The following is a 27,583-nucleotide window of genomic DNA, read 5'->3' as shown; positions in this document are numbered from 1 at the left end:
TAGCCTGCTTCAAGACATTCCATCTGGGAATATGCTGAGAGCCAGGGGTGAACATTACAGATGCTGAGTTTTAAATCCCCACATCTCCAAGACACTCAGCTATGTGAATGTGCATAGCAGGAGGGCTTTTCCCAAGGTGTGTGGCATTGATAGATGGCGTAACCAGGGCTGACAACAAACTTGGGCTCTTAAAAAAGATGACTTGAGAAAGCTTTTAAGTACCAATTGCACAGAAATGTTTTGCTACTGTGGAGAGAGGAATTTCGGTCTGTTCCCACAGAATAGGATATTTCAGTATTCAGTCCTGATATCCCTTTAAGCTAAACAATGGGACAGTGAAAACAAGCTTTTGTTTGACGCCTGCAAGAATGTATGTCCTGGTATTGATTCAGACGCGCTTTCTTATTGCTTCTGCTTTCCTCTAGCTTATGTGGGGTTTAGATTATACCTGAGGCTTTAGGCTTTTATAATTTTGGTTTTTTTCTTAATCACAGAATAGTTTAGGTTGGAAAAGACTCTTAAGGTCCTTAAGACCAACTGTAAACCTACACTGCCAAGTCCACCACTAAACCATGTTCCCAACTGCCACATCTACATGTCTTTTGAATACCTCCATGGGTGATGACTCAACCACTTCCCTGGGCAGTCTGTTCCAACGCTTCAAAATCCTTTCAGTAAAGAAATTTATCCCAAGATCCAATCTAACCCTTTCCTGGCACAATAATGTTGTGGGAGCATCCCACCATTTGGGAGTAGCTTGAAAGCAAGTAGAAAAATGCATAACCAAGTAGAGATAAATACCCCAAACCAAGCAATGAATCCCTAGAGTCTCTCTCTTGCCCTGGCTCTGTCAGGTGTGCATTTGTGGCTGTTATGTGAAAACTGAGGTAATTCAAAGAGGGAATATGACATTCATTTGCACGCAAAAACACCAACAGAAAACCAGCAGTGATACTCATAAAAATACCTCTCTCCTCTCTTTTACTGTAAACACAGATTTAATGGAGCAGTAGCCTGCATCCCAGGCTGTTAGAGGTAAGAGTCAAACCAGAACTGGGAATAAATGTGATGCTTAAAGTGTCTGTTTTAGAGTCCCTAGTGATGGATTTTGTTCCAGTGTGATGCCTGAGTTGAGGGAGATGGAGGTGGGATGAACTGCTTTGCTATTAGCTGATAAAAATGACAGGGAAGGACAAGTTTCTGCAAGACAGACTTAGAGTGCATTAAATAAATATAAATTTTATTAAAAACACCCACATCTCAGCGTTATCAGGAATGATATAATAATAAACAGCTTTCAAATAACCTGCATTACATTACAATACTTACAGTATTTATAACCATCCTCGGATTCTTTTTATAGACATACCAAACATCTCATGAAAATGAATGAAACTAAAGTAAAAAAAAAAAAGTAGAACATAAGCATAGAAAATGCACACAGAAGTTCATTACCTTAGTGTCAAACTGCTAAAGTTTCCTATACAAGTTAACCACTAGCTTTAGAAGTGAACTTTATACCGCTGTGCGTCAATCAAGATGAAAAATTCATTCAAGTAAAGTTGACACCACTCAGAAGCATCTTCAAGTATGGCTATAGTCAACCTGATAATCCTATACAAGCAACTTTGTCTGCTTTGTCATTCGTTCCAACTGAGGCAGGGTTCTGTACACCACAAATTACAGCTTAGGTATTTACAATACAAAACTCATTCACCAGCTACGCTTCCTGCTCCTGCTGCCAGCAGTTTGGCAAATGACAGTGCATGGCATATCAACCAAACATCTACTGTGGATTACCTGAATTATATAGGACTTAAGAAATCACCAAAAGATGAAGATACATAATGATTTAATTAATCTGACATATAACCATTGTTGTTTGGTTCTTTTTTGTTTTGTTTTTGAAGGTGAAACTTTTGTTTCAATGCAGTGGGGAGAGCCACAGGCTGAGAATTAAAAAACCAAAATTGCCATAATAAATATTTGACCATTAAACCCAAAGGCCTCCTTTGATTTACTTGAGTTAGGTTGTGATTGTTAGATAGAATTTCTTTTGACCAAACTTAGTCTTACAGTATATTGCACAAGATATAGCTGGGATATGGAGGTTTGCATGTTTAGGGAAGCCCTTGTACAGACTGTACCTTTTTATATTTTTTTTATTCATTACAGTATCCAAGAAGCCTTGTTTAGAGAGTGACTTGAACAACTCTAGCAAACAGTCACTTGCCAAACCCCTGCCTTACATTTTTCCCTTTAATAAGCTCAGTGCATTCTACTTTCTCTTTGTTTATTCATTTGAAACAGTCAAAACGTTCTAAATCTCTTTAACACCTCCATTACAATAAAAAGAGCTAATGAATTTACAAAATTAGTTTTAGTTACACAATACATGTACAAGAAAAATAAGAGAAGGGATTCAAAAGAAAAACATTAAATCCCTGAAAACAAAACAAAACCCCCAAGAATAATATATTTAACCTACAACAGCTTTACATACACACAGGTGACATGTTGGCATAGGAGAACATGAGCTGAAATATCCCTGAATTTTTAGAACCAAAAAAAAGGAAAGAAAAAAGTTGAAGTTCAAGTTATACTTGCTAAAATGTCAAGTATCAAGAGGGGTATTTTTTGTTTGTTTTGTTTTAGTTTTTTGTTTGTTTGCTTTTTCAAAGGCTATTGGGGGAAAAAGATGGTATACAATATATAAACTTTCACACTCAGTTCAATATCCTATTGCCAAACTAGTGTTGAGGTATATGACAAGTAGGAACATCACTCAAACCTTTTAATGTATTTTTAGCTCACATTATGATATATTTGTAGCAGGCTGAGTAGCACCATGATGTGAATTCAGCTCAAAACTCAAATATATATAGATTTAATATTTTTACAGTACTAAAATACTAAAGCATTGCATTAAAAAAAGTTTTGTTTACAATTTAATTTACTGTACAACTCTCCTGCTTTTTTTTAATAGAAATTAATGATTTAAAACCACCAGAGCAAGCCAGCTGCCTATTTTTTTTCTATTTAATCAACGGAATCACACAGAACTAACCCTGTTTCATTCATCTTGTGTAGGCATCAATCTGCTCAATCTTCCTGGAAAAGAGGACGTTTGCACCGAGAAATGACTTGCACCACGATGTACATAATTATCAACACAAAAGCAATCTGTCATTCAGTATTTGAGGAGCATACAGATCTCTAAAAAGAGCAGAAGCCCAAGCTAACTACTTGTAGTTTGTTGCATGCTGCTAATTATTACCTGTGGTTAATATAAAATCCTTTCCTTAAAACTGTACATATCTGAGCAATGAACTTGCCATAATAATTGTAGAAAACAGTTTACAGTATAGCTGTGTGAGATGAGCACCAGAAGAAGATGTGTTTTGTGTACTAAAGTATTCCCTTATATCCAGTAAGCCCCATTTTTACCATAACTGACTGTATTAAAACTGGATATGTAGCCCACTAGCAGATGCATGGCTAAACCAAAATTATTTAAAAGCTTTTTTAGTTTAAAAAAATTATCTTTGCATTTTAAAATCAAAGTAAACTCTTCCTTTTTTTTTTTTTTAATGTCTTAGTACCTTAGCATTGTTCAAGTTGCCAAGCTTAGGTAGACAAAGTGCTTTTGAAACACTATTTTAAAAAAATTATCTCTATATATATTTTATTGTCCTTTTCTAGGACTTGACTGGATAAGCAAAATCCAGAGGTCGTTGTAATTCCCATATGTTAAAAAGTAAGCTTATTTTAACACCAGGTAAATTCAATACATACATGAATGAAAAGGTCCTCCCTGTTGCTGAAGAACATTTAACTACATCATTGACATTTTGTTATAAAGGCATTAACTGTTTGACTGATAAAATAAAGACACCATTCTCTTAGATAGCACCATGGTTTTAGAATATTCAAACAAATTCAGTGTTTTGCTGTCTATGTTTCATACTTATCTACTTTGTTAAATAAAATCAAAAGACTAATAAGATTACAGTAAAAACTACATGTTAAAAAGCCATAATTCCAGTATTTCAGTACATCACAGATTCAGCACCAGATGTTACTTTAAGATTCCTGCAGTTGTAATACTACAGTATTATATTTTTAGGGTTTGTTTTTGCTCCTGTTCCATGACTATGCAAACCTGATGACATTAAAAGTGGCCACAGATGTGCAAAACTGTAACAAAGAAATCCATTTGCAGATTATCTCTTTCAGTAGTGGAGCCAGTGTTTTCAAATGTTAATTGTGAAACACTTTTTTGTTGTTTTTGTTTTTTTGTGAGTTGGGTTTTTTTTTGCATAGGATGCTTTGGTCTTGTTTCCTGCATGCCATCTGTGACCCCTTAAAAATCAGTGGAAAATACATGCACTAGTGAGATTACCTCTTTTTGCTGGTGTGAGGGTTTTTCCACCAATAAGTTTTGTACAAACACTGTTTTCTTGTCCACCCTTGCCCTCCCCAAAAACTAAAGAGCTCCTGCCCTACTGACAAGGTGTTTTTTTGAATGAGGTAAACCAACAAAGGTGTGAAGTCAGATATATCGGTTGTAAGGCCCTGTAACCCGTGTAAAGGCATATGGAGATGTAGTTACTGTGGAGTCTGTGGTGACTGACAGTGTCCTTTGTGCAAGAGACTTGATGAAGCGCATGTATGTTGGCTCAGAGGGTTCGTGTGGCTCCACAGGCTCCCGCTTCACTTTTTTGCCATAAGATTTCTGAGGCACGTAGTCTGGACCATACTTCTCGCATTCTTCTTCTTTCTCTCTTGCCTTCTCAGCCATCTTTGCCTCCCACAGAGCCAGACCGTGTTTTGGCTCATTCATGCTCTTGTGCTGGTAAAAGACAAGGGATATTCGGGTGGGATGGTTCCTGTTGGGATTTTTTAAGGGAGTCGTTGCGTGGAGCTCACGTTTTGCACACTCTATGAGAATTGACCCATGAGATGGAGCAACTGCCACTCCTCCAATTTCTGGATCCAGAAAGTTCTGCTCACTATCTGACCAGACTTCATCGGGATCCTCTGCTTTTTCTGGATTCAGCACATCACTTTTATCTAAACCACCCTGGGTAGTAGTCCTGTCATGGTTTTGACCTGGAAGCATGTTAGACAAACCGTTAACTGCATGTGAAAACATTTCATTATCCTTATTTTGGAGATGCAGTGAATTAGGAGAACCACTAAACATACTTGGAGTAGAATGGTAGTTGTGTGGTAGATGTGGAGGGGGTTGAACATGATGGTGTTCACTTGCTTTACTCATGGAGGCATAATCCATGCTCGAATTACTTAGACTAGATTTTAACCTTGAGGCAACCTCCATAAAATGGCCATTGGCCTCATGAGTGGAGTAAGAGGAAAAAGACCCTACATTGTGTACATTTGATCTAATGGTGCAATTACTGAAGGAGTCTACCCGCATATTTTGGTTTCCATAATTCAAGTACTTAGGAGCAAAACTCTGGTTATTCCCGAACCTATGCTGGTATAATGTTTGAATGGGTGGTAGACTTAGTTTAGACATATGGTCTTGGCTCTGGCAACTATACAAGTCCATGTGCTGATGCTGGGAAGGGTAGGAGCCCAAGTAAGAGGGGCAGTTGTCCATGGGTATGTTTCCATTGCATTGGTAGGGTGGATATTGGTGATTTTGACTTAAAGATCCTGAATAAGCGTTCATGGGACTGGAAGAATTCAAATAAGACCCCGCAGGCTGTGATGAGGTTGTATAAAGGTTCATGGGACTGGACCCTCCATATGGATCTGAAGTGTATGAAGAGTTTGGATAAGCATTGGCTGAATTAGGCAACCTTACATAGAGATTTGCAGAACCTGAACCCGAGTAAGAGTTAATAGGATGTGACTGAGGGTTGTTAGAGAGAGTGCGCTGTGGATGTTGCTGCTGCTGCTGCTGCTGTTGTTGTTGTTGTGTGGCTGGTCCTGAAAGACGTAAAAGATCTGTAGATGTGAAAAGGAAAAAAACAAACAACCACACAACAAATAGCTTTTTTAAAAAAAAACCAAAACCAACCAACAACCCAACAAATGACATACTTTATAAGACTGTTCATGACATGTATCTATGAAATTTCTAAGAAAAGTATATCATATGATGCATTAACCAGAGGCTCCCTTTCTCATATCTCAAACACCATCCTTTAAGAAGCCAATTAAATACTAAGGCTACTCTTTCTTTTTGGCATGTATCCAGTGAGATCAGATGTTAGTGGCAATGGGGAAAAGAGGTCAGTGCAATCTCTTCAGAGTCACATGCACAAAATCCAAAGAGTTGAATCATCTTTTAAGTGGTCCATGAAATGGGGCATCAAAGTGCTCCCAAACAGCCGTACACAAAATTGCTTCCTTTTCCCCATCTAATCTATTTCTTCTCATCTATAGGAATAGAACTGTCTCCAAAAGATGTCTCTAGCTTTATATAAAACACCAGCATTCACTGATAGACAGAACAGTGCAGTAATGAGTGAAAGTTACTGAAGACATGAGGAAAAATATCATTCATTAAAGTGCAAGGGCATCATTTAATGGTCACAACCCTATCCTGGGTCATGGGACAGCTGACTTCTATTCATTGGTATTTCAGTTACCTTCTGGGTGGCCTTGGATGTATCACTTTTTTCCTCTCTGAGAAAACTGCTGTAACTTTGTTCAGGACTCTCAAATCTACTGATGAAAACTGCCAGGGATTGTTGAGTAGATTTTTAAACTCTTACTCCACTATGGAAAACCTTTTGGTCTTGAGGCAGAGTATAAATAGTGGTAAAGAGGTTATGCTTGAATCCCCTCCAGTTAGGAGGTTCTCTGTACCAGTGGCAGACATTGAGTGATGTGTAGGTCATTCATTCTTTGGCAGCAGCATCACACACTTCTCTTCATGGCTTCTAGCACTAGTCTTTTAGAGATAGTTTACGATACACTGGATGACAAGCAGAGTTTGCTTCCAGATTTCTACAGGTGTTAACTATCCAACAGTAAAGGATTTCTCACTGCAACTTTTTTTTTTTTCCTTTCTGCTTCTCTGGAGTTTTACCAAATTTGGCACTCTAGTATTTATAAATATACAATACTGATATTCACTTTCAAGAATTCTCTTGCCTTTTTACTTCAATACCTTCTTGGGCTGAAAATAATGGTTTTCTTGAGACTGCTTACACATGGCCCTGGTTTCTAGGAAGCTTACCACTGTTGATAAAGATCCTGCTCAGATTCAGTTGTTTACCTGCTAGCTGCTTTGCATGACCTGCTGCTTCAGAGTTGCCTTGCTTGTTGCGTGCTGCAGCAGACTTCTCTCTCTCAGCTTTGCTAGACCCATTCTCCAAGGAGGAAAGCTTTTCTGCCGCTGCTTTCTTTGCTTCCAGTTTCCTTTGCCGACAGGTCTTAACGGGCTCTGCTAACATCCTCACTTTTCGGCGAAAGGAGGTAAGGACCTGGATACTGCCGTTCCTCTTCTTCTCCTCCTGGCCTTCAGTGCTTCCAAACTCATCCACATCAGAGACTTTGTATAGCGGGAGCACGTGGAGCTGCTCATCTTCTGGTGTTTGGCCAATTTCACGATTGTCTTCTCTAGTCAGAGTGCAAACCTGTTGGAGAGGTGTATTAGAGATCTGAAACACTGTCTCTGCACTTTGCCTTGCCCTGCCACTGTTGGCACTGGCATCTGGCAACCTATTTGTAAACTGCAAGTATTCTGTGCAATTTATATGTCTCACAGCAAGCCTGCAGTTTCGTTCCTTCCATTACTCTGTTGTAGTGTTAAAAAAAACAGAAGGGATATGTATCTATTTCTTTTACTTGTGCCGAAATGAACAGTATAGTTTTAGGGAGTACCCGTAATGTGAAATAAGCTGTGTGATCCATTGTGCTGTGGAACCTGGGACTCTGTACTCACCCAAAGATTTTTTCACTATAATACCTGCTAGAGACAGTGTGCAATATAACATACTGGCATTGTTTTTCACATTCCCAATCAGTGGTAACTTCCAAGACTTTGCAAAGGAGTTAATCGCTGTAAGGTTAATAATACGATTTAAGGAAGTTACTGTTGTGTTATGCAGCAAGCTCATTGTGTTAGTTCCAGATGAAACAGGTATTGGGAAGTTCTTGGTGGCAAAAGATGCTGATGGCCACATTCTGCAGGAAAATCATTGCACCAGCCAGTTTTAGGAGGAAAGCTCAGCTGGAAACGTACATTGTATTGGTAGTGATTAACTTGACAGTTAAGTCAGACCCTGGAAACAGGAAAAATTTAGTTGGAATTAGAGGCAGACACTCTATTTGGTTGTAGTAAGAGCTGCACTGTGAATCAAGTTGCTTCAACCTACAACCATGATGATCATTCAAAACTGAAGAATATTCTTTCTCATGTTTGCCCCAACTGTACTGTCACAGAGACAATAGGCAAGGAATGGAAAGAATCCAATACACACTGAAACCCAGCTTGCTTTTCTGGTATCTTCTACAGAACCTTTGCTGTACGTGCTAGAAATCAGAACTGAAGAGAGTAAAGGGTGCATGTACAATGCAAAGGATGGCAAGGCTTGCAGATTTTCTGCTCATCCCAAGCAGGAATAAAATTCAAAACTTCCAAAACTTTCTTGGAAAGAAGTTATTTGTTTCCGCTTTCATTTTATTAGAAAATATAATCTAAAGTTGTTTAAAAAAAAGCGTTTCAAGAGGACATATATAAACCATTTTGTGCCAGGAATGCTGAAACAGGCATTTCAACCCTGCTGGGACCTTTTTTCTGTTTTCTCCACAGTTCCTTTTTTACCAGTTCTGTATTAAACCTTTCTTTAATACACTATCTCATTCATCATAAAGAAAAGTTACGTAGGGGGCAATGAGTTAGCTCAGCTGCTGCTTAATATTTCTGGGTTTTTGTAGCAATCCGCATTGGGCAAGTACAAATTTAAGCAGACAGGAGATAATGAATCAAAGACAAGAGGTGAGTGCTGGAGTAAGGAGGCTGTTCTGCATCACAGACTTACCAGTGTGCTCCCGTTCTGCATGTTGTGCAAGTCTCTGTGGGCATGAGCACAGAAGTCCAGGCAAGCAGTGACCCCTGAGAATGGGCGACCTTCCTTTAAACCCAGGCGGCACTCGGGGGCTCTGTGCTCATACTCGATCTGGAGAGACAGGACAGGTTTCACTGCAGCTGAGCTGGATGCACCAGCATTAGCACCGAACTAGCAATGAATGCTCTGCTGGGACCCTGTGCAGATCTTCCTTAACATCTTGCAGGTGACAACAAACAGATCTTGAAGGCAAATAAAATGAAGCCACTTGATGGCAATTTTGTATCTGTGCTGGATTCTTTGTCACACTTTGTTCCCCGTTACCTTCCCTCTCTGGTGTGATTGTGAAATTAGCCAATAATACTTTCCCATGTGTATTACTTTTGATTTTCTGCCAGTGGTTGGTGTTTTTACATGACAAATGCAGCACATGGTTTCCATGACTGGCACTGTGAGAGTGGTATGTTTGTGTAGACTGGCAGTATACCAAGCTATTAAGGGAAAACAGCTTTAGAAAACTGACTTTATGAAAAATAATAATTTGTAATACTTTGGCATGCTAAACATGTATTTCATTAGCTTAAGTACAACTCTAACAGCTGTCTAAAATGAGAGAGAATTCAGTCCAGACGGTATTTTGTACCCATGTACTCAAGGAGATATACAAAGAATTCATAATGCAACAATAAACCTTAGACAAAAATGAAGAATTTTGTAATGGAAGATCAAGCCTTAGAAAATGATGGTTTCATGTTTTATTTAGAAAAGTAAAAAATGAAACCACATTTATAAAAGGCTTTGCTGAAGGTCCTGAACGTTTCAAGTGAATGAACAAAACATCTACGCTTAATGGAGCTTAATGGATCCCATTTTAAGTTACAGTTACATTAGAAGTTTGCCAAGTCTTGGTTCAATGTCATTAAAATATGTCTAGTTTGCTCATAGACATTTAATTTTAAAATTTGGATTATTTACTTCCCTGGAATCTGAAAATAGAATTAGAACAAAACTTGAAATGTATGAACTTCTTTGGAATTAAAAGTGAGTGATCTGAAAATCAGCCAGACTGCAATTGTCTGATTATAGTGTACTGGTGCAACTGCTCTCTGAGATGTTCTGTTGGGTCCAGTTGGGAAAACAGACCCTATAATCCAGAAGCAGTCCAGGTTTAGATCAGAATAAATCTGGGAATTTGAAATGTCTTTTCAGGATTTGAAGCAGGATTGGTTTTAGGACTTTTTGTTTTTAGAACCTTTTACAATACCGTACAAATTAAAACTCGATCATCTCTCTTTAAAGCCACTGACTGTAGATTGATGGCTGTTTCCCCACAAATACAAAGCCTGCATGAAAGTCCGGAAATAGGCCAAACTATTTACATGCCTTATTACATAAGGTAAAAACTGGAACTTGTAAAAACATGTATTTTCAACAAATATTGGGCAGGACCACAGCTCACTTGGAGAAAAGTTCTTTTGTGAATTTTTGTGGGAAAAGAAAAGCAGCCCAAGAAAAGAACCACTTTATTGTTCACCACCCCCTCATTTTTTTTCTTCCTCTTCCTTTTTTCTCTTGCATAATGTCTGTCAGATATTTGGACAGAAAACCACAGTTGGTGGGCACAAAGCCATAATTTCTCCATAGTGAGTCTCCAAACGTTATCTGATCAGGTGAGTGAAACTGAGTAAATCTGTACTGAACCTGCTTACCCTGTCTAGCTGCTACTAAATATGTAGTAAAGGAGTGAATTTTACAGTAGATAATAATGGACAGGTTTGTGTTAATTTGCTGTTTCTGTTACAATTGAAAATCTGTGTTGTGCTAGTTGCTACAGTATAATGCTGTCAACAGGAAAGCAAGGTGATGTCACAGGTTGCAGTAGATGGTGATGGTTTGCAAACTGTAAGTTCTGTGAATGTTCGTAATGGTAGGGAACTTGAGCAACGAAAATAAAGGCCAACAGTTACTTGTTTGCAAGTGGCATGTTGTCAAATTTTGATGTAACTATCTGAAAGACATTTGGTAAAGAAATGCAGATGAGACACAGCATCATCAAAGCTCTGAATGCGTTTGTGTCAGTGAGCACTGATTGGCAGAAACTACATGTGCACAGTCCCCTCGCGCAAGAAGGCTGGTGCAGGCACTTGTGTGCATGCACACAGATGAGTGTGTTCAAAGACAAAACTTCATTGAAAATGCGTGTTTAGAATGGCTATTTTGGTGAAAACTGAATTCATCTGCTGCTTGAGAGAGCAGAATTCAAACTGGGGCTTCAGGACTTGAGTGCAGTATGATGCTCTGCCTTCTGGCATTGTTGCCAATCTCACACCATCTTCATGGCAGTTTTGCTAGTTTAGCTGGTAACTTATGCTAAATCCAGAAATTTGTGTGTCAGAGCTGAAGAGCTCTGCTCAAGAGTGCAGTAATTTTACGGAGTTGATGTAGTGAAAAAATTAGTTCTATTTAGTGGACCAAATGCTGCTAGTTTGACTTGTGAGAGCATTTTAAGTGGAATTGTTAATTTCCATTTGTCTTTTCCCTGATGTCAAAGAAATGCTGGCACAAAATGTACATAACAGAACAGTTTGGTGTGAGGCTGAAGCATTAGGAAGTGTGGTAAAAATCAGGTTATTTCCATGACTGCCTCAAATACTTTTTCCTCCTCCAGCATACCTGGTTGTTATATGCATCAGGTGCAAGCTTCTTGTAGGTAGGTGCCATCAGGGTTGACAGATTCTGCAAATGGGATTCTAGTTTTTCTTCCTGTTAGGAGATGAAATAAAATTCAGTGACATTTCCATGCTGTACGTCTGGGATCTAAGAAATTAGGGCCTTTACACAATTATGTTTACTCCGATAGCTTTGTAAAGGCCTAGACCATTACCATTCTTGTCTAGACAGTAACTGTTGTGAATTTCCTTTTAATTTATTATTCCGCAGCCCTTAAAAAATTAAGTAGCTACAGCAGAGTAGTGGGATCTTTGCAAGAGGACATCATACACTGGAATCATAATTTATTTTATATTAAGAAGAATTACATTTTCGTTGTGGAGGTGTTTTAGATCTGAGTGTGATGATCTTCATTATTTTCCTTATTGGAGTTTTGGGGAAAAAGTACCCTTCAGAAAGCTGGAGAGAAATAACAATCAGAATGGTTCATCAAGTAAATCTGGCTAATTGAAGGGTTTTGCACATTGCAATGACAGCATTTTGACATATTGAAATACCTTTATATACAGCAATTTAAAAATATTGTAATATTTCAGCCTTCAAAAAGTTCCCAGTTCTTAAACAATGAAGAATCATGGATGTGTCTAGTAATTGGTGATATGGAGGTAGGAATGACACACTTCTTTTTTTTCTGTAACGAGTACATTCTCTAAATAAAGGGCTCTTTAAAAATAAAGACATCTAATAACATGCTCCAGAATTGTTCCCCATCCTCTCAGGATGAGAATTCCAAATTCAAAACCTCACCTGTATGAGGCCCTTATTATTAATTTTAAGTGCATGAAGAACAGTGGCATACTGGAGTGGTATACTTGTTTTTAGGAGTGTTTGTATATTAGGAAGGTGTAAAGAACTGTGAAAAAGCAGATTTCAGAGAGGCATGCATTTGGTCATTAAAAGTTTGTAGCTCCTACTGTGGGACTATATCCTAATTTGTGACTCTAAAATGACATTATGAAATTGTCAGAAAACATCTTGTTGTGACCTTGCTGCTGCTGCCAAAATTTGGAGCTTTTGTATGGCCTGTAGGTTACCATTCATTAGTGTAACTTCTAGTTTTTATTGGTGAGACTTGTATTAGTGCTGACTAAATTTACGTGTGCTTGCCAGAATCCAGACGGGGCCAGTGGAGCTTCACATGACTTACTGGAGGTGTCCAGGAGTTGCTGCAGTCATAACTTTAGAGGTATCTTGTGTCCAGGCTAAGGTCAATGTTTATTACTCTGACTAGTTTTAAACATTTGCCAGTTTGCTGTAATGTAGAGTACAGTCTGGAAATGTTCAGTGGGCCGGGACTGTATGTAGAATGAGTCTTCCTATCCTTTTCTTCATATTGTCCACTCAGTTTCATCATGTTTGTCCCCATTGAATCAGTCTGCTCTGGTTCCCAGTTGCAGTGTTACGTGCCATTAGCTGGTAAACCTTCCACGGTACCACTGGGGAATGTCCAATTGCGGGCCTAATACAAGCAGAATTATTCAGGCTATGCCCTCTCCTCTAATTGTCAAAGCCTGTGAACATGGTTTCAAGTCTCAGGGCTTTCACCAGCTGTCAAAATTTGGACAGTCAATTCAGCTGGCTCAGTGACTGGAATCAATCGGTTTTGACTGGCAGTTATTTAATTACCCTATTTGTACACCATCCAGGGAGGCCTCTGGCCCCTGCTCTTTTGTACTTATCTCTATTTACAGAGTGGCAGAAAACATTTCCTTGCAAATGAGGCTCATTTTAGAAATGGACACCAACCTCTTTTGGGTCGTCCCCCATCAGCTTAAACTTCCTTGGAATCTTGCTTCTGGCAAACTTACAACCATTGTAGTACATGCTCCAGGAGCAACCAAAGGAAAATGAAGCACCACAAGTTTCAGGGTCCAGCCCTTGACATGCACAAGTCCGTCTAGAAGGTAAAAGAATATAGCTGTTAGCAGCAGACAGGTCATGCTGGGGCATTCCTGCAGTGGGCATTGGTATTCTGACAGCCTCTTTGGGAATCTGGGGCACAGATCCTCTTCCATCAGTAAAAAATGAAGAAATGAAAGAGGGAGGCATGCACATTATAACAGAGGAATTCATCACAGTGAATGTCATGGTTACAAAGCACAATCAGTGGGGTTTCTACACTTCTGGCTTTGCTTGGAAGAGGGTACGTTTGTGTGGTGCCTTGTTAGGTACTGATATTCATGGCACCTGAGGGGCTTATGCTGATGGTACTGCAAGAATGTGAGAGCCTTTTGGTAGGGGCTAAGCAATAATTCCTGTAATACGACTCTACCCATGAAGCCAAAGTAACTCATAGGGATAGCAATGGTAATTTTGGTCTGTATGTTCTTCTTTCTCAGACAGGTATGGGAAAACGACCTAGTGCAATTTCTTTCGATTGAGGCTGGCTTCTGTAGGCTTACAGTATGATTTAGTGCATCTAGCTTTTATTTCAGGGTTGAGGTATCTGCTATCCTGGCCCCTGCTGAGATGCTTCACAACTCAGGGAAGATGTTTTTCCCTATTTATAGGAACATTTAGTTTGCTTTTCATACACGGTTTGTGGGTTTTCAAACCACCTGAAACAGCTGGAGGGTTATACGTATTTTCAGGGTAATAGCATGAGCAGAAGTGCTGTATCCGAGGCTGGTGAGCATCCCCTTTGCTCCACTTACTCTTCGTTCAGAGCGCAGCGCCGGTTCGTGAGTGTGCCGTACTTCCTCAGGGTGTCGGTGAGCTCGGAGTAGAGCCTGTCAGCCAGGCTTGTTGGGATTCCCTCCCAGACCAGGATGAGGATAACGATCACGGCCGTCTCACAGGTGTGACCTGCTCGCTCGCGCACCAGGCAGAGCAGCTTTTCCTCCTGACTGCTCCTACGGACTACCTGCATGCACAGCAACACAACCCCCAGAGCCCCAACACAAACGGTGCATTTCTTAATGGCAAGAGCAGGAGAGCAGGAAGCCTCAGCATTAGTGCATGTGGGGGGAGGTTACTTCTACTTTTGTCTTCCTTGTTGTTCCTGGCAATTCAGTCCATGTCTCACTTTGTGATACAGGCTAGGGTTACCCTGTCTGTTCAATGATGCTGACTCTGAGAGGCTGACTGATGGCATGGAAAGCAATAGTGGCAGAAACCAGCTTTATAAAGGTATCCCCCATGCTCTGATTCAGCAGGAATACTCTCCTGAGTCCGCATTAGGGCTGTTGCTCAGCTTCACTGGTGAGCGGTGAGGTGTCTCCCTGCACAGAGCTGGATGGTGGACACCTGTGCTGAGGGCAGGAACCATGCAGGGAAAGGCAGGCAGGTAAGGAAGGCACTGAATAACCAGACATGGGAGCTCTCTCCCCTTCCAAACTTGAGCAGCTAAACTTGTAATGAACCTCACAGTTTTGTGACCTGTTTTTACTACCTACAGACATTACAGAGATGAGAGGAAAGCAGAAGATGTTTTTCAAATAAGACAGCATCCTTCCACTAGCGTAAGCACTAAGAAGCATTTCTAAAAAAAAAAAAAAAAGGTGCAGTCTGGCATGCATAAAGACCATGATAATGTATCAGTTTTTCCTCATGCTGTCTTTCCCCAGCTGATCCAAACCACTCAGTAATTTGTGCCAAAGTACAACAGTGTCTGAATAAGAGGGTGTCCTAACACCTCTTCCAAACTGGGAGTGCACATTACAGTGGTGCACTTACTGGACTTAACTTGTTAAGGTAAAATTAAATAGCAATGCAAATGTCTGGTGTTGTGAATCTTAAATCTAAGCGGAAGTGCCTTCCTTCTTAGGTTTTCGTACCCGTAAGCCAAATTTTATTCTTGCTGTTCTCTGTGGAACAAGTAAATGGAGTGAGAGACATGTGGGAGCAGCTCCAGGCACCCTGCAGTTCTGCTGCCATGGAGCTGGTTTAAGTTTCATAGTGTCAGCTCTCACAGAAGGACATGTCACTGCTGTCAGTTTACATGAACCATCATACTGAACTAGATTAATTTGTGTACATCACTTACCCATTTAGCAATTGGACATCCTTGAGAACTTTTGCCTTCTTTCCCAGTGTAGACAACCCTCTCAATTCTTATAGCTTTACCCTTCTGTCCAAATCTTAAACAAACAAAAATATGTACAATAAGCAGATGCATTTGGCTCTGCGTGGACATTGAAAAGATGGAGCACATTTGCCAGTCTTGGAAAAATAAACTATGAATTACAGGCAAAGATGTGCAATGTGGATTATCTTGCTGGTTTTATTAAAGTGGTTGTGCTGATACATTAAAAGAGGCAAATGTCTTCATTCACCATCAATGGGTAAAAATTTTCAGTATCACATTAATATTCCTAAACCTTTTAAGCATTTCTTTAGAGCATTCATTATAGATGGACATTCTGAAAAGTGGATTTAAAAAAAAAGTATTTTTATTCTGGTGAGGAATTTTATATATTTTTTTCTGGGTTAAAGTTTTTTCTCTGAAATGTACAGAATTAAGTTGTCATGGAACAGCTGGCATGCAATAGTCACTCTACTAATTTTCTGTGCTTTTCTCTGGCTTAGATAACAGTGTGAATCAGTTAAGTCATGATTAATTTGGATTATATCTATTTCCTTTATCATCTGCTCATAAATTGTTACTTCCTTCTACCCAACTTCTATACTCCAGGTAGGATCACAAGCTGCCCTCAAATGATGCCATTTGCTTGTGTCTGCTTGAGAGACCAATGTGGGCAAGCTCAGCTCTTGCTGAAGCATTTAGTCAAGGTGATTGTGCTGTCAAGGCAGAGTATCTCCATGTGCAAGCGTGGGATCCACTTTCCATGTCCTGTAGCGACTCAGGTGGAAATACATGGCAAACACCAAATGAAGGAAATCTTGAATCAGCAGCAAGCGTCAGACCTGTTAGTGCATTTCCAGGCACGTTCTCTGGGGGTGCCAACCTTTTGAGCCCTGGAAAACCTCAGCTCTCAGGGGAGGCCAAGAGGTAGAAACTGCAGTGTTACAGACTGAGCTGCCATGGTGACTGAGCTGAGTGCTGGGGACTGGGCAAACTGCACTTCCATCACCTTTTCTTGAATTTTCTCACTCTCACTGGCATTACCTTTTCCTTTTTAATAGCCAAGTGTGAGGACTAAATCACAATTGCCTTGTTCTTTGCCTGTTACCTATAGAGCAATCGAGAAAGTTCCTTGCTCTTAGGCAGCTATTTAATGATGTCTTGGGAACTTCTGACTTTTTTCCCTTCTTGTTTTTGCAGTAAAATCTTGGTGACATATTTAAGGGCCAGTATTTGTATTTAAACTTTTGTCCTGTCAAGGAAATGAAAAATGCTTATTTTTAGATGTGATCTCATTGTGAAGTTTCAGTGTCACAGGAAATTATACAAATAAAAGTTGCACTGCACATGTTCTGCAGGCAACTGTTAGGTCATTTTTTCCTACTTAGGTTTGGATGTTAGTATTTGTTTCTTTAATTAACCACATTAAGGAAACATTTTTAACTCTTTAAAACATTTTCTATCAATTTTCTAATCTGGATTGCAGGACAACTGTGCAGATGCCTCTACAGAACTATGTTGTACATTACACACTGGAATTGAAATGGACTTTGTCTCAAATATTTTCAATTGTCACAAAGGAATTTGTGCCTGATGTCTGTCATGCTTCCTTTCAGGCCAAAGCTCCTTGGCATTAAAACTGGAGCAAAACTCACTGAGCATGAAGTAGGAACTGGGAGAAGGAAGAGGTAGAATGTATGTACCACTGTGGATTCTGCAAGAAATTAGTTCTGATATAGCTAAAATATTAATTGTAAGTCTAAATCCAAATCCTAGTTTGTGGAGCAATGCTGGTACCTTAAAAGTCATTCCATATTCATGGGAAGCCAGGTTAAAAGTGCTTCAGTTGTGGTTAGTGTCACCAACTGCACACAGATACTTGAGAGTATCTTTATAGTAAAAGCTTTGGTTTTTTACTTAGGCATACAAAATTAACTGTTGAGGAGTTTTGCAGTTCTTCCATCAGGTAATTATACAGTTCATACCATGTGCACAGTTGAAAACTGGCCATTGTTCAAGTGGCTAGTGCTATACTCTCCTGAACCTGGCTGAGAAGATGCATGTTATCTATAATCTCTCAGGATTTCCTTCTGCCAACATAAAATGAAATTAAATGGAAGAAAAAATAAAGGAAAATTAAAGATGAAAAGTTACATTCCAAAGTAAAAGAAATTAAAATATTTTTTGTCTCTAATAATGGATGTTATGACATGAATGACTTTACTCTTTTATTTATTATTTGTAAATACTAAAGAATTAACCAGTCAGTGAGAGCTCTGGAGATAACAAGTTGTAAAGAGCTTCTCTAGAGTTGGTGTTCACTCTCCCTTCATAGAAAGAAGCTGATTTATGTAGCTTACATGCATTCAAGCTGCTCTTAAAGCTAAAAACAATTACTGGGGCAAGCCCTTCCCAGGAGTCACAGGGAAGGAAGTACTAAGAAAGAAAAGGGACCTTAGGACTTAAAGGTAATATGAATGGTGTAATAGGCTCTAAGTGGCCCATGGTTGTGCAGCCATGAGCACAGGCTAACAGACCTTGCTAAGAAAGTGCTCCTTAGCTCAGACACAGCACTGCAATAATGGCCACTTGCTTTTGGTTCTGCATCTAGCTGGAGCTTCACTGCAGTTCTGGAGACCAGAGTTTTAAGGTACTAATGAATCAAATTCCCATCTGTCTGAGGAGCTTTTTGTTTGCTTCTTTGTTCAGAGGGGAACTGAATTCCCAGATACCTCTAAAAATCTGGTCATTATTGTGTACCCACCAGAAGCTCCAAGTAATGCAGAATTCACAGAGAAGAAGTCACTTTTCTGACAGCTTTTAATCTAAATACCTTAGAAAGGCTGGTGGGTTTTGTGCTTACATATTTTTAAATAGCACATCATGTATCTGTTCTGTGCCTTTAAAAATTCCTTGTTTGGTTGGCACTGATATAATAAATACATCATGGGATGCAACCTGATAACAGGGATTGTCCAAATCAAGGTAAGACTGGGTTTGTGCAATAACAAGGAAGTGGGATGTTTTTTCACAAAACTACATATTGATTCTTGGGCTGAAATGCCATCCAACAATTCTGTGGCACTCTTCTGGATGTGACAGAGTTAGATTTAACCCTTTAGGACTGTATTATGTGTTTAGTAATTTGGTGAGGGAAGTTTGGGAAACTAATGTTGAAGTTTGGTATTCTGCTCTTCATCCTCCTTCTACACTGGCATTCTCCTGCCCAGAGGGAACCCCCAGCTCCATGCCTGCCTGTGCAGCCATTGCCAGCCGTCCTGCTTGGCAGGCTGGTGAATGCTTGCTCCGGCCTGGGTTTGCTGGCGCCCGTCTCAGAGTACTCAGCCTGTGCCAGCCAGCAGGCTGTTAGTCCTCTCAAATATTGTCACTCTCTGGTGAATAGCACAGTGCGTAATGTTGGCAACACTGGAGTAGCTAAGCCTACAATTAATTACTTGAATTGCAGTTGTTTATTTCTTTATGTGCAAAAGCTGGAAAAATTCTGACATCCACAAAAGGGTAAACGTTAATCTGCTCTGTGCCTTTGCACTAATTACCTTTCTTCCATGATTTCTCTAATAGCTGCCACATTAGGACCGGCTCCTAGATGGGTATAGAAAGGACCTTCATCTTTTTCAATAATTTGCTCTGTTTAAAACAAAATAAAGGTTATTACTTGGAAGCTTAATTCTTTCATGTAAAATGTCACATTGCAAAGCTTACATCTAGCTTGTTGGAATACTGCTGTACGGGCCTGGGGTCAGAGTTTCCAAACACCTAGGTCTAAAATATGCCCACACAATTTGTACAGGACATGCAAAGCACATGGCTAATCCTGCAAAGAGCCATGATAGGCACTGAGTGCCTTCCGCTAGCACAGTCATTTCACCTCTCAGGCTCTGCACTGAAATTCAAAAGGCCTTTTCCTGTTATCAACAAACAATTGTTTCTCCTTCTCCCACTTCCTCCTCTCCCAGTATCTAAAAAGGAGGATAAATGGGATAACAGTAAATATTGACGTTACTGAGCTGTTCAGTACTTGTTTTTCAGCTGCCATGTCACAGTGTAGGAACCTACAGCTTGAGAAAGTGGCCAGTAAGGTTACACAGTGAATTCCTGCCACCCAGAGAAAGACTGTGAAATGAAAAAAAATAAAGTTTGCTGAAAGAAATCCTGCACGAGGCTTGATCAAAATGCTTATATGCTAAGAATGTGGCCTCGGTTTTCTGTGTGTAGGTAGGACCATGCCAGCAGTCACAATACATGCTATATGTTTGGTTTGATAGCAGGAGGCAGGCACCAGTGGTGAGAAAAAAATGGCCAGGCTCTGCTTGGGATCAGGGTGGTGGAGCTGTGCTGACTAATGTCTGAATGCTGCCTTTATGCTTTCTGCCATGCTGACTCCAAGGCCTGGATGAGGTGGGGCTGCTCTTGATACACAACCTTGGGAAGCATGACAAAGGCATGCCATAAACTTGAACATGTCAGTGGGGGAATGGCTTCATTTAATCTTCCTAAGGGCAAGTATTAATGGGAAAGAGCAATAAACCTGTGATTAGGCTGTGGCACCAAGTTCTTTAAAGATGACAGAAACTTAAGTTTCATGCTCCTTTATTTTCCTTGTGTCTGCTAAGACTGAAAAATTAAAATGTGGAGGGTACATTCTTTTGCTTAGTCAGTGGTTTCAGTACGAAGAACAGTGAGGATAAGCAAATGACTGCCAGAAGAATTTGTGCCAACTATATGGGGGAAACTATATTAAACCCCCCCTCAACAAACAACTGTGTTTGCAAAAACCCTACATTTTAGAGACTGTTTTGTACAAAACAACAAGGAACAGCAAGGAATTGGCTTCCATTTTTTTTCTGGCAGCTTTGGAATTACACTATCTCCTTTTTTGTTCCCTCTGATCATCTCTGAGACATAGACCCAAGCATTTGAAAAGGGAAAAGGTCCATTTTGCAATTCTGGAGGAGCATTAATTCAGCTTTCCTCCTTTATAGTTGGTACAAAATGCAAGTAACTGAAACTGTAACAAGGATTTTTATTTTCTTCCCCTGAACCTTTTGTCTCAGCCTGAATAGTTTATCCACTAGAGTCTGAAATGCCTGTTAGACCTGGCTGTGTGCAGTGTCAGTACTGTATGGAAGTCCGGGCTACAGGGCCATGCCTGTCACTTTACTTTGCTTGCCTCTGCTTTATTTTTCCAGCTTCTGGAGACTAGGTATGCCTATGAAGAAATACTGAGGGTCCCCCTCACTGCTGCTTTTGGTGCTGCTTGTGTAGCTTCTCTAAGGAACTGCTGATCTCTTTAGCCTTACAGGAGACAAGTGCATGAAAGGGAGGATAAACTCTTGCAACAAGTGAGGAATAATCCAACATCTGGGTTTTTTTGCTTACTGAGGGAAAACTTCAGCGATTTCACTGTTTGAGCAACAAATGGCATAAGGATCTCAAGTTTTGGACCCAGGATATGTTTTATAAATGCAGTATCTCACCTTGACAATTAAATTAGGTTATAAAATTATGACCTACTTTTTATCAGTATGTTTTTATGAATGTGAGGCCATAAGCATTCTGACTGAAAAAATCAAATAGGTAATTGCTTTCTGAAATAATGAGGAAGGGCCCATGTGTAGTGTTGGTAAATGGACTGGGCATAAGTATTTAAAATTTCAGTTTTGTAAGTTTTCATTAATGACTGTTCTGAAAACAAAACCCACCCCAAAAAAATCTTACAACAAAAACATCCAACTAACCCCATGATCCCAACTTGAAGGCTCATTTCCTTCCTGTGAACTGGTATGTTTTTAGTACATCTCAGTACTTACCAACACAGCTGCAAGATGGGAAATCATACTGGGTTTTGGCAGGTGTGTCCAATAAATTTTTTACAGGAGTATCCAATAACTTGGAAGGTGAGTCTAAAAAATTATTAAGAACAGTTCCAGCTGTTCTTTTGGTTGGGGTTTTCTCAGCAGGCAAGTTTGCTTGTTGATCTGAGATTGGGGTCTGAGTGTCAAAATCTGCAGCACTGGTATTTCTTGATAGGATGGTAATAGGGCCTGCTGTTTCAACCTTTACATGTTTGGGTGATTTCATAGTAAAAGTCTTATGATCGAACAGTGATTTGACCTGTATTTGTTTTAGCTGCTGTTCCATTGTCTCAATGATGCTCTTTTGTTGCATGTTCTCGCAGCCAAAGTGCTGATTCTCTTGTTTAATTGTTTTTTTCCACATTTTGTTTTCCAGCTGTCCAGCTGATGGGCGCATGCAGACATTAGGCTTTGTGCCAGCCTCAATTTTTAGAGGCTTGCATGCTGCACTGGGACCAATCTCAGTCTTGGGTTGCTGGTATGCTTGTTGCTCCTGTTTTTGCAAGAGATGCCACCTTAGAGCAGCATGTTTTTGAAAATCCTTAGGGGTCTGGGACTGCAAGTGACAGCCTCTCTGGTCTTGGGAGTGTGGGGCAGTTTGGTTGTGTGGTAAGTACTGCTGAGGAACCTGTGGAGCTTGTTTGCTCGGGAGATCTTGGTTCAGAGTAGCACCATAGCATTGTGAGGGCTGCGGTGGTGGCAGCTGTAAAACTGAAGCTTGTTGCGTCTGTTGCTCTTGTTCTTGAAAACAGTGATTCACATCTTGCTTTGAGGTCAAGTCATTTGAAAAATACTGCATATGTTGTAAGTCCTGCATTTTGTTGGCTCCAAAGCATTCCATATTTGTGGCACTTCCTTTCTTCCCTGAAATCAAGTGCATGTTGTTTGGGCATGGGTGCTGGAGACTCGCACTTGCCTTCTGCGTGTAAATGGGAGCTTTGCTGTTCATGGTATGCACCTGCTCTGGGCCTAGCTGAGGGTTAGGCCGTGGGAATGCATTTGATTTAATGTACTTATTCCCAGTTTGGAAACATTCCTCCACTTTTAGGTGATTGAAGGATGTCCTGTCTAGAAGCTGCTCAGCATTGCTTTGGGAGTGAGATACGGTTCGGGGCAGGTCTTTGTTCTTCATCTGCAGAGATTGCTGCTGGTTTGGGGTTATGTGTGGACTGCATGGCAGTTGCACCTGATGTGACTGTTTTTGGAGCATCTGTTGCAAAATATGTGAATGCAAGAACTGCCCGTTTTCCCCTGGCTGAGCATTGAAGTGCTGCTGTTTCAAGGGGGGCCCTAAAGGCTGTTTGGCTTGTTGTTTTTCTGATCTTTGCTGGAAATGGAGCTGCTGTGGAGGGTGTTGCTGCACTTGGGACTTGAGTAGGGAATCCACCTTTGGGAGCTGTGGCTGCGGTGAGTGTTTTTGGAAAGGCAGCTTCTGGTCAGCTGGGGGATGCGGCTGCAGCTGGGAGCTCTCACTTTTGTATAGTGAAGGAAGCTGTTCCTGTTGCATTATCTTCTGGCTCTGGGGATGTCCTGAAGGCCCCTTTAATGAATCAGGACTTCCAGCATACTGTTTTGTATAGACTGTTTGGGCTGTGTTTGGCTGGCACTGAAGAATTGATCGCAGTAATGCTTCACCGGGCTTTTGAGGAGACTCTCTCTGGTGGAACTGGGTGGAAACCAGTTCTATCCAGGCTGGTTTTGAATAATGTTGAGCCTGTTGAACAGGCTCTTTCACTTGGTCCTTTTCTTTCTTGGAAGGAATCTCAGGTTCTCTCTGTCCTGGGAAACTCTGATGGTGTTGGTGCAACTCACCCTCACTTAGGTGCATTTGCAGGTTTTGGAGGGGAGGTTCTGACGCCAGCGTCACTTCTTCAGGGCGCGGCTGAACAGAGGCAGCCACAGCAGCTTGTGGGTTGCTTTCACTGACATCTTGTGACATTTGTGCCTGCTGCAGAAGTCTCTGCTGAGGGTGAACTTCTTGTAGGCTGAGGCTGGGACTTTCTGATATTGGTCCCTCCTGTTGTCCTTCATTCTTTATCTCCCCAGGAAGAGTTTCATCACATCTGTTGTCATAGGAATGGTGTCCTTCTTGCACCACGGCAGACAGTGCACTGTTCATTTCTGGAGCAGGAGCAGAGGAATCTTTGTGAAACATTGAGTTCTGTATAAAAAAAGCACCATTATTTTCTGCTTGCTCAGAGTACCTTTCCAGAGTGGTGCTCTGAGCTTGCAGGTTACTGCTGGAACTTAAAGAGAGGTCTTGGTTGGGAACCTGCCCTATGCTTCCATGAACATTACTGTTTCCTATAGGTAACTGGTGTGGATCATAGCCTGGAATCTGTTGCTGTAGCTGTTGTTCTGGTTTCTGAATCAAATGGCTACCTGGCAATACAGGTGGTTTACTGGAGTCTTCTGTGTCATAGACCTCAGTAACCACTACAGCTGGCACTTGAGGCAGCTCAGAGTTTGAGGTCTGTGGGGAAGTGATCTGCCCTGAGGTATGGGATGAATGTGTTGTCTTACAGGACAACTCATTAGTAGCCTGACTGGTAATGGCATTGATATGAGATGTGTTCTTCTGCATTGCTATGGAAACATGTTCTGGATAATATTGAGACAGTGTTTTCTCCAGGAGTTCACCATGCATGCTTTCCATGGAAGAGGCAGAAACTGTAGCACCATTAGGCATTGGCACTGCCTTGTTTTTAAGTAGTAAGACAATGTCCCTGTTGTGGCAATGAATGTTTTCCTGCTCATCCTGAATCAGGAGGTCATGAGGGTTTTCTGAACCACCATTGTTGTATCTTCTAGACGGTATAAAATCTGAAGCTTCATTTTCTTGTATTGTAAAACTCACAGGTTTCTTCTCACTGTAACAATTGAAGATGTTTGGTTTTTCACTATTATCCTCTGGCTCAGCTTTTTCTTCATTTACCTCTTTGTCTTGTTTTACTTTCTTGCTGTCATGAAGTCCATACAGAGAAGGCTCACTAAAAGTGCGTTTTATCCCACCATTTTGCATATATTTGGAATATACTTTCTTATCTTCTGAAAGGTCAGGGCTAACACGGTTGTTTGGCCTTCCTTTCAGGTGGGGCACACCATAGTTGCTTTTAATGAATAGTGGCTTGTGGTCTCCATTTACTTCAACTCCAGGCCCCTCTGTTGCTGGACTTCCATTCTGTAGCTTTACCACAGAAGGCTCAGGCTGGCACACGTGAGAAGGCTGTGGTATTAGAAATGGACTCAATCTATTGCCGTCTACATGGTTGGTTCTGTCCTGTTCCATCTGGCCTGCTCCGGGGCCATCCACAAGGCTGCCCTCTGAACGTATCTGAGAGAGAAAAGAAACAGCAGAGAATCTAAGTCAGTTTTAGTTTCCATTGATGGACAGCCAGTTACCAACAGTTCCTGCAGCACTCAAGCACTCATTGCCCTGACCAGCCCCCAGAAACAACGTGAGCTTGCGGGCTCACCTGAGGAGTCTTTCACTATCATATTGCATTTTGCAGCCCCATGTCTCCCTTTTCCTTAAAGGCTTAGTCTTCTAGATGAAAAGAGAGCGAAAATACAGAGTGGCTTCCATACCCCCATTTAACTCACCAGCAGATATTTTACCAGAAAAAGTATCTCCTAATCATGCAAAAAATATTCTCTGCTTCTGAATGGTTTGCACAGACTCCTCTGTCATCACATTTTGCCCTTGGTAAGGCAGAAAGTCATGCTGAAACCATGGTTCCCAGACTTGGTGCTAATCCCTTTATTTGATTAAGTGTGCCAAACCTCTTTTGTCTGACTTGAAGGATTATTGCCACCAAGTTTGTCAATTAGAGGGGAAAACCTCCTTTTTTTCTGTCCTCAGCTCTCTGACAGACTCTTTTAAAACTGGCATTCCTAAAGACCATGCAAGTGGCGCAGTACACATTAGAAAAAGCCATGCTTGACTGATGTCCATAGGAACTCTTACAGTTCATCAACACCTTGGTAATGTTGACAGAAACAAACTGAGTGATTTCTGGAAGGTTTGATAGAAGTAATATTTACGTATAGACATCACACATGGCTTAAACTATGCACTTGGGTTTTGAACAGCTCCACAGCTGCAGAGCCAGGGGTTTTTCTTCTTTGTTTGGATGGGAAATTGCATTTTCTCGTATACTCTATATTTTATTTACAAAATGAAGTTTTTGGCTGGGTAGTAATACTGACAATGTGCAGTCAACAAATTCCATATAATGACAAGTTAATCCTGTTCACATGGATCTTCCCAGGACTCACAGTCCCAGTTAACAAAGTCCTTGTTTGACTCTGCTTGCAATTTATTCTTTGTTGGCCTTATGGTTCTCAACCAGTCACAAATGACAGAAGACAGACAGACAGTGGCTCTTACAGATGTGAGGTTGCACAGAAGAAATTTGAACATACACGTGTCTTTGTTCTGAAGCTTTTATTTTTAGTTTGCATGAAGAGGAATCTGAATGGTTCTTCATTACCACATCCCTGGCTGGATTGCCAAAATAGGAGAAACACTGCACAAGGCTGGTATTGCCACTACACAGAAAGAACTACTATACTGAAGAAATTCTCCCATCATGGTTGCTCTGCTTATGTATTTATCCTACATTAATATTTTTTATATTATTAAAATATAATTTTAAATGTTACTTAAATGTAAGTTATGCAGTTTACAGTGCAGTATTGCCTTAGTTGAGTAATATGATTTTAAAATGTTGTTAAAAGTAATACTAATTCATGAATTGCATTGCATTCAGCAGAATCCCCTCTGCTTGCAGTTCTGATTTCAGTAGCAGGATAATTCAAATGTACATTTTGACTGGCAAGCACCTATATGATGACCTGTGTTCACTTCCTCCATATCCCAAACTTGCTTTTAGACTTACTTCTGACCTCCTCAAGTTTTTTTTTCTTTTCTTCCTTTACTCAATTTATGTTTTGCATGACAGGAGTAGAGAGTGCTTAGTTTTTGCAGGGAAAGCTAAGAACAGGGAGATGGAAGAGAATGTTTGTCGATCTTGCCTATTCTTTTGACAAGGTAAGGTAGGCTTCTGCCCTTCTAGATATATTTCAGTGTATTTCCCATCATAACTTTATACAACCACAAGATGTGAGCCTTTGCAGCCTTCCCAGGGAGACGATGTTCTATGCTTAGCAGAAAGCAGTGTGAAAAGGATTCCTCTGATGTGTCATTCTAGGCCAGGCAGCAGAATGATGCTCCCAGAGTGTCTCAAAAATAAAATGTCAGCCTAATTTGGAAGCCATTCTTGGCCTTCACATCTTAAAACTGCAGGTGAACCACAGCTCAGACATGAGTGTGTGGGCTGCTGTATTTCGCAAGTAAGAAATGAAATAAAGGGTACCATAGTAATTAACACTGTGCTGTCAAGCTGCTTCTAAAAGATTTAGTTCTTTAAAAAATGTTTTAGTTTGTGCAAGTGAGCCATGAGAAACTTTCTCTGGCTCTCTTAAGTCTGTCTTGCTGTTTGTGTTCTGTTGTATCCTGTGGGTTGCAACTAAATTCCTTCCGAGAATTCCCAGGCAACCTTGCTTTTCAGCTCCTTACTGACAGGTTAAAAACACCTTTTTGTTTAGAAGTGGGGGCTCCCTGATTTCTCTAAACTTAGCTTGAAAACCCCTCTAAGTAGTTGTCTTGGTTTGAGTTAGCAAACTGTCAACACCCTCCCAAGTACAGATAGAAAAACCTCTTTCTGCCCACCAAAGAAAGGAAGAAGGAGAGGGGGAAAAGAACCTTCAAACGTTTATACTAATACCACATGTATTTTACAGAGAAGAAAAGAATTAGAAGAAATTACACACTTACACAAGCTAGAATACAGCACGACACAATTTCCCCACCCCTCAGCAAACACACAAATTCACAATTG

At 40.5% G+C, this 27,583-nt stretch overlaps 1 protein-coding gene across 2 annotated transcripts in view; it reads right to left on the bottom strand.

The window, feature by feature from the left end:
- Positions 1-1,213: 1,213 nt before the first annotated feature.
- Positions 1,214-27,583, bottom strand: part of TET2 (tet methylcytosine dioxygenase 2) — a 72,395-nt gene continuing 46,025 nt past the window's right edge. Inside the window, exons 2-10 of one of the 2 annotated variants that reach the window (XM_071555947.1) lie at positions 21,636-25,014; positions 19,362-19,452; positions 15,766-15,859; positions 14,435-14,643; positions 13,527-13,677; positions 11,724-11,813; positions 9,024-9,161; positions 7,256-7,616; positions 1,214-5,976 (exon numbers count right to left, since the gene is read on the bottom strand). In XM_071555947.1, coding sequence (XP_071412048.1) covers positions 4,553-5,976; positions 7,256-7,616; positions 9,024-9,161; positions 11,724-11,813; positions 13,527-13,677; positions 14,435-14,643; positions 15,766-15,859; positions 19,362-19,452; positions 21,636-25,014 — 5,937 coding nt within the window. In that variant the 3' untranslated portion in view covers positions 1,214-4,552. The remainder of the gene's footprint in view (positions 5,977-7,255; positions 7,617-9,023; positions 9,162-11,723; positions 11,814-13,526; positions 13,678-14,434; positions 14,644-15,765; positions 15,860-19,361; positions 19,453-21,635; positions 25,015-27,583) is intronic. The other variant, XM_071555948.1, reaches the window with a different exon arrangement.

This window comes from Pithys albifrons, chromosome 5, assembly GCF_047495875.1.
Source record: "Pithys albifrons albifrons isolate INPA30051 chromosome 5, PitAlb_v1, whole genome shotgun sequence".
Taxonomy (NCBI): domain Eukaryota; kingdom Metazoa; phylum Chordata; class Aves; order Passeriformes; family Thamnophilidae; genus Pithys; species Pithys albifrons.
This window is presented reverse-complemented; position numbering and strand designations above follow the sequence as displayed.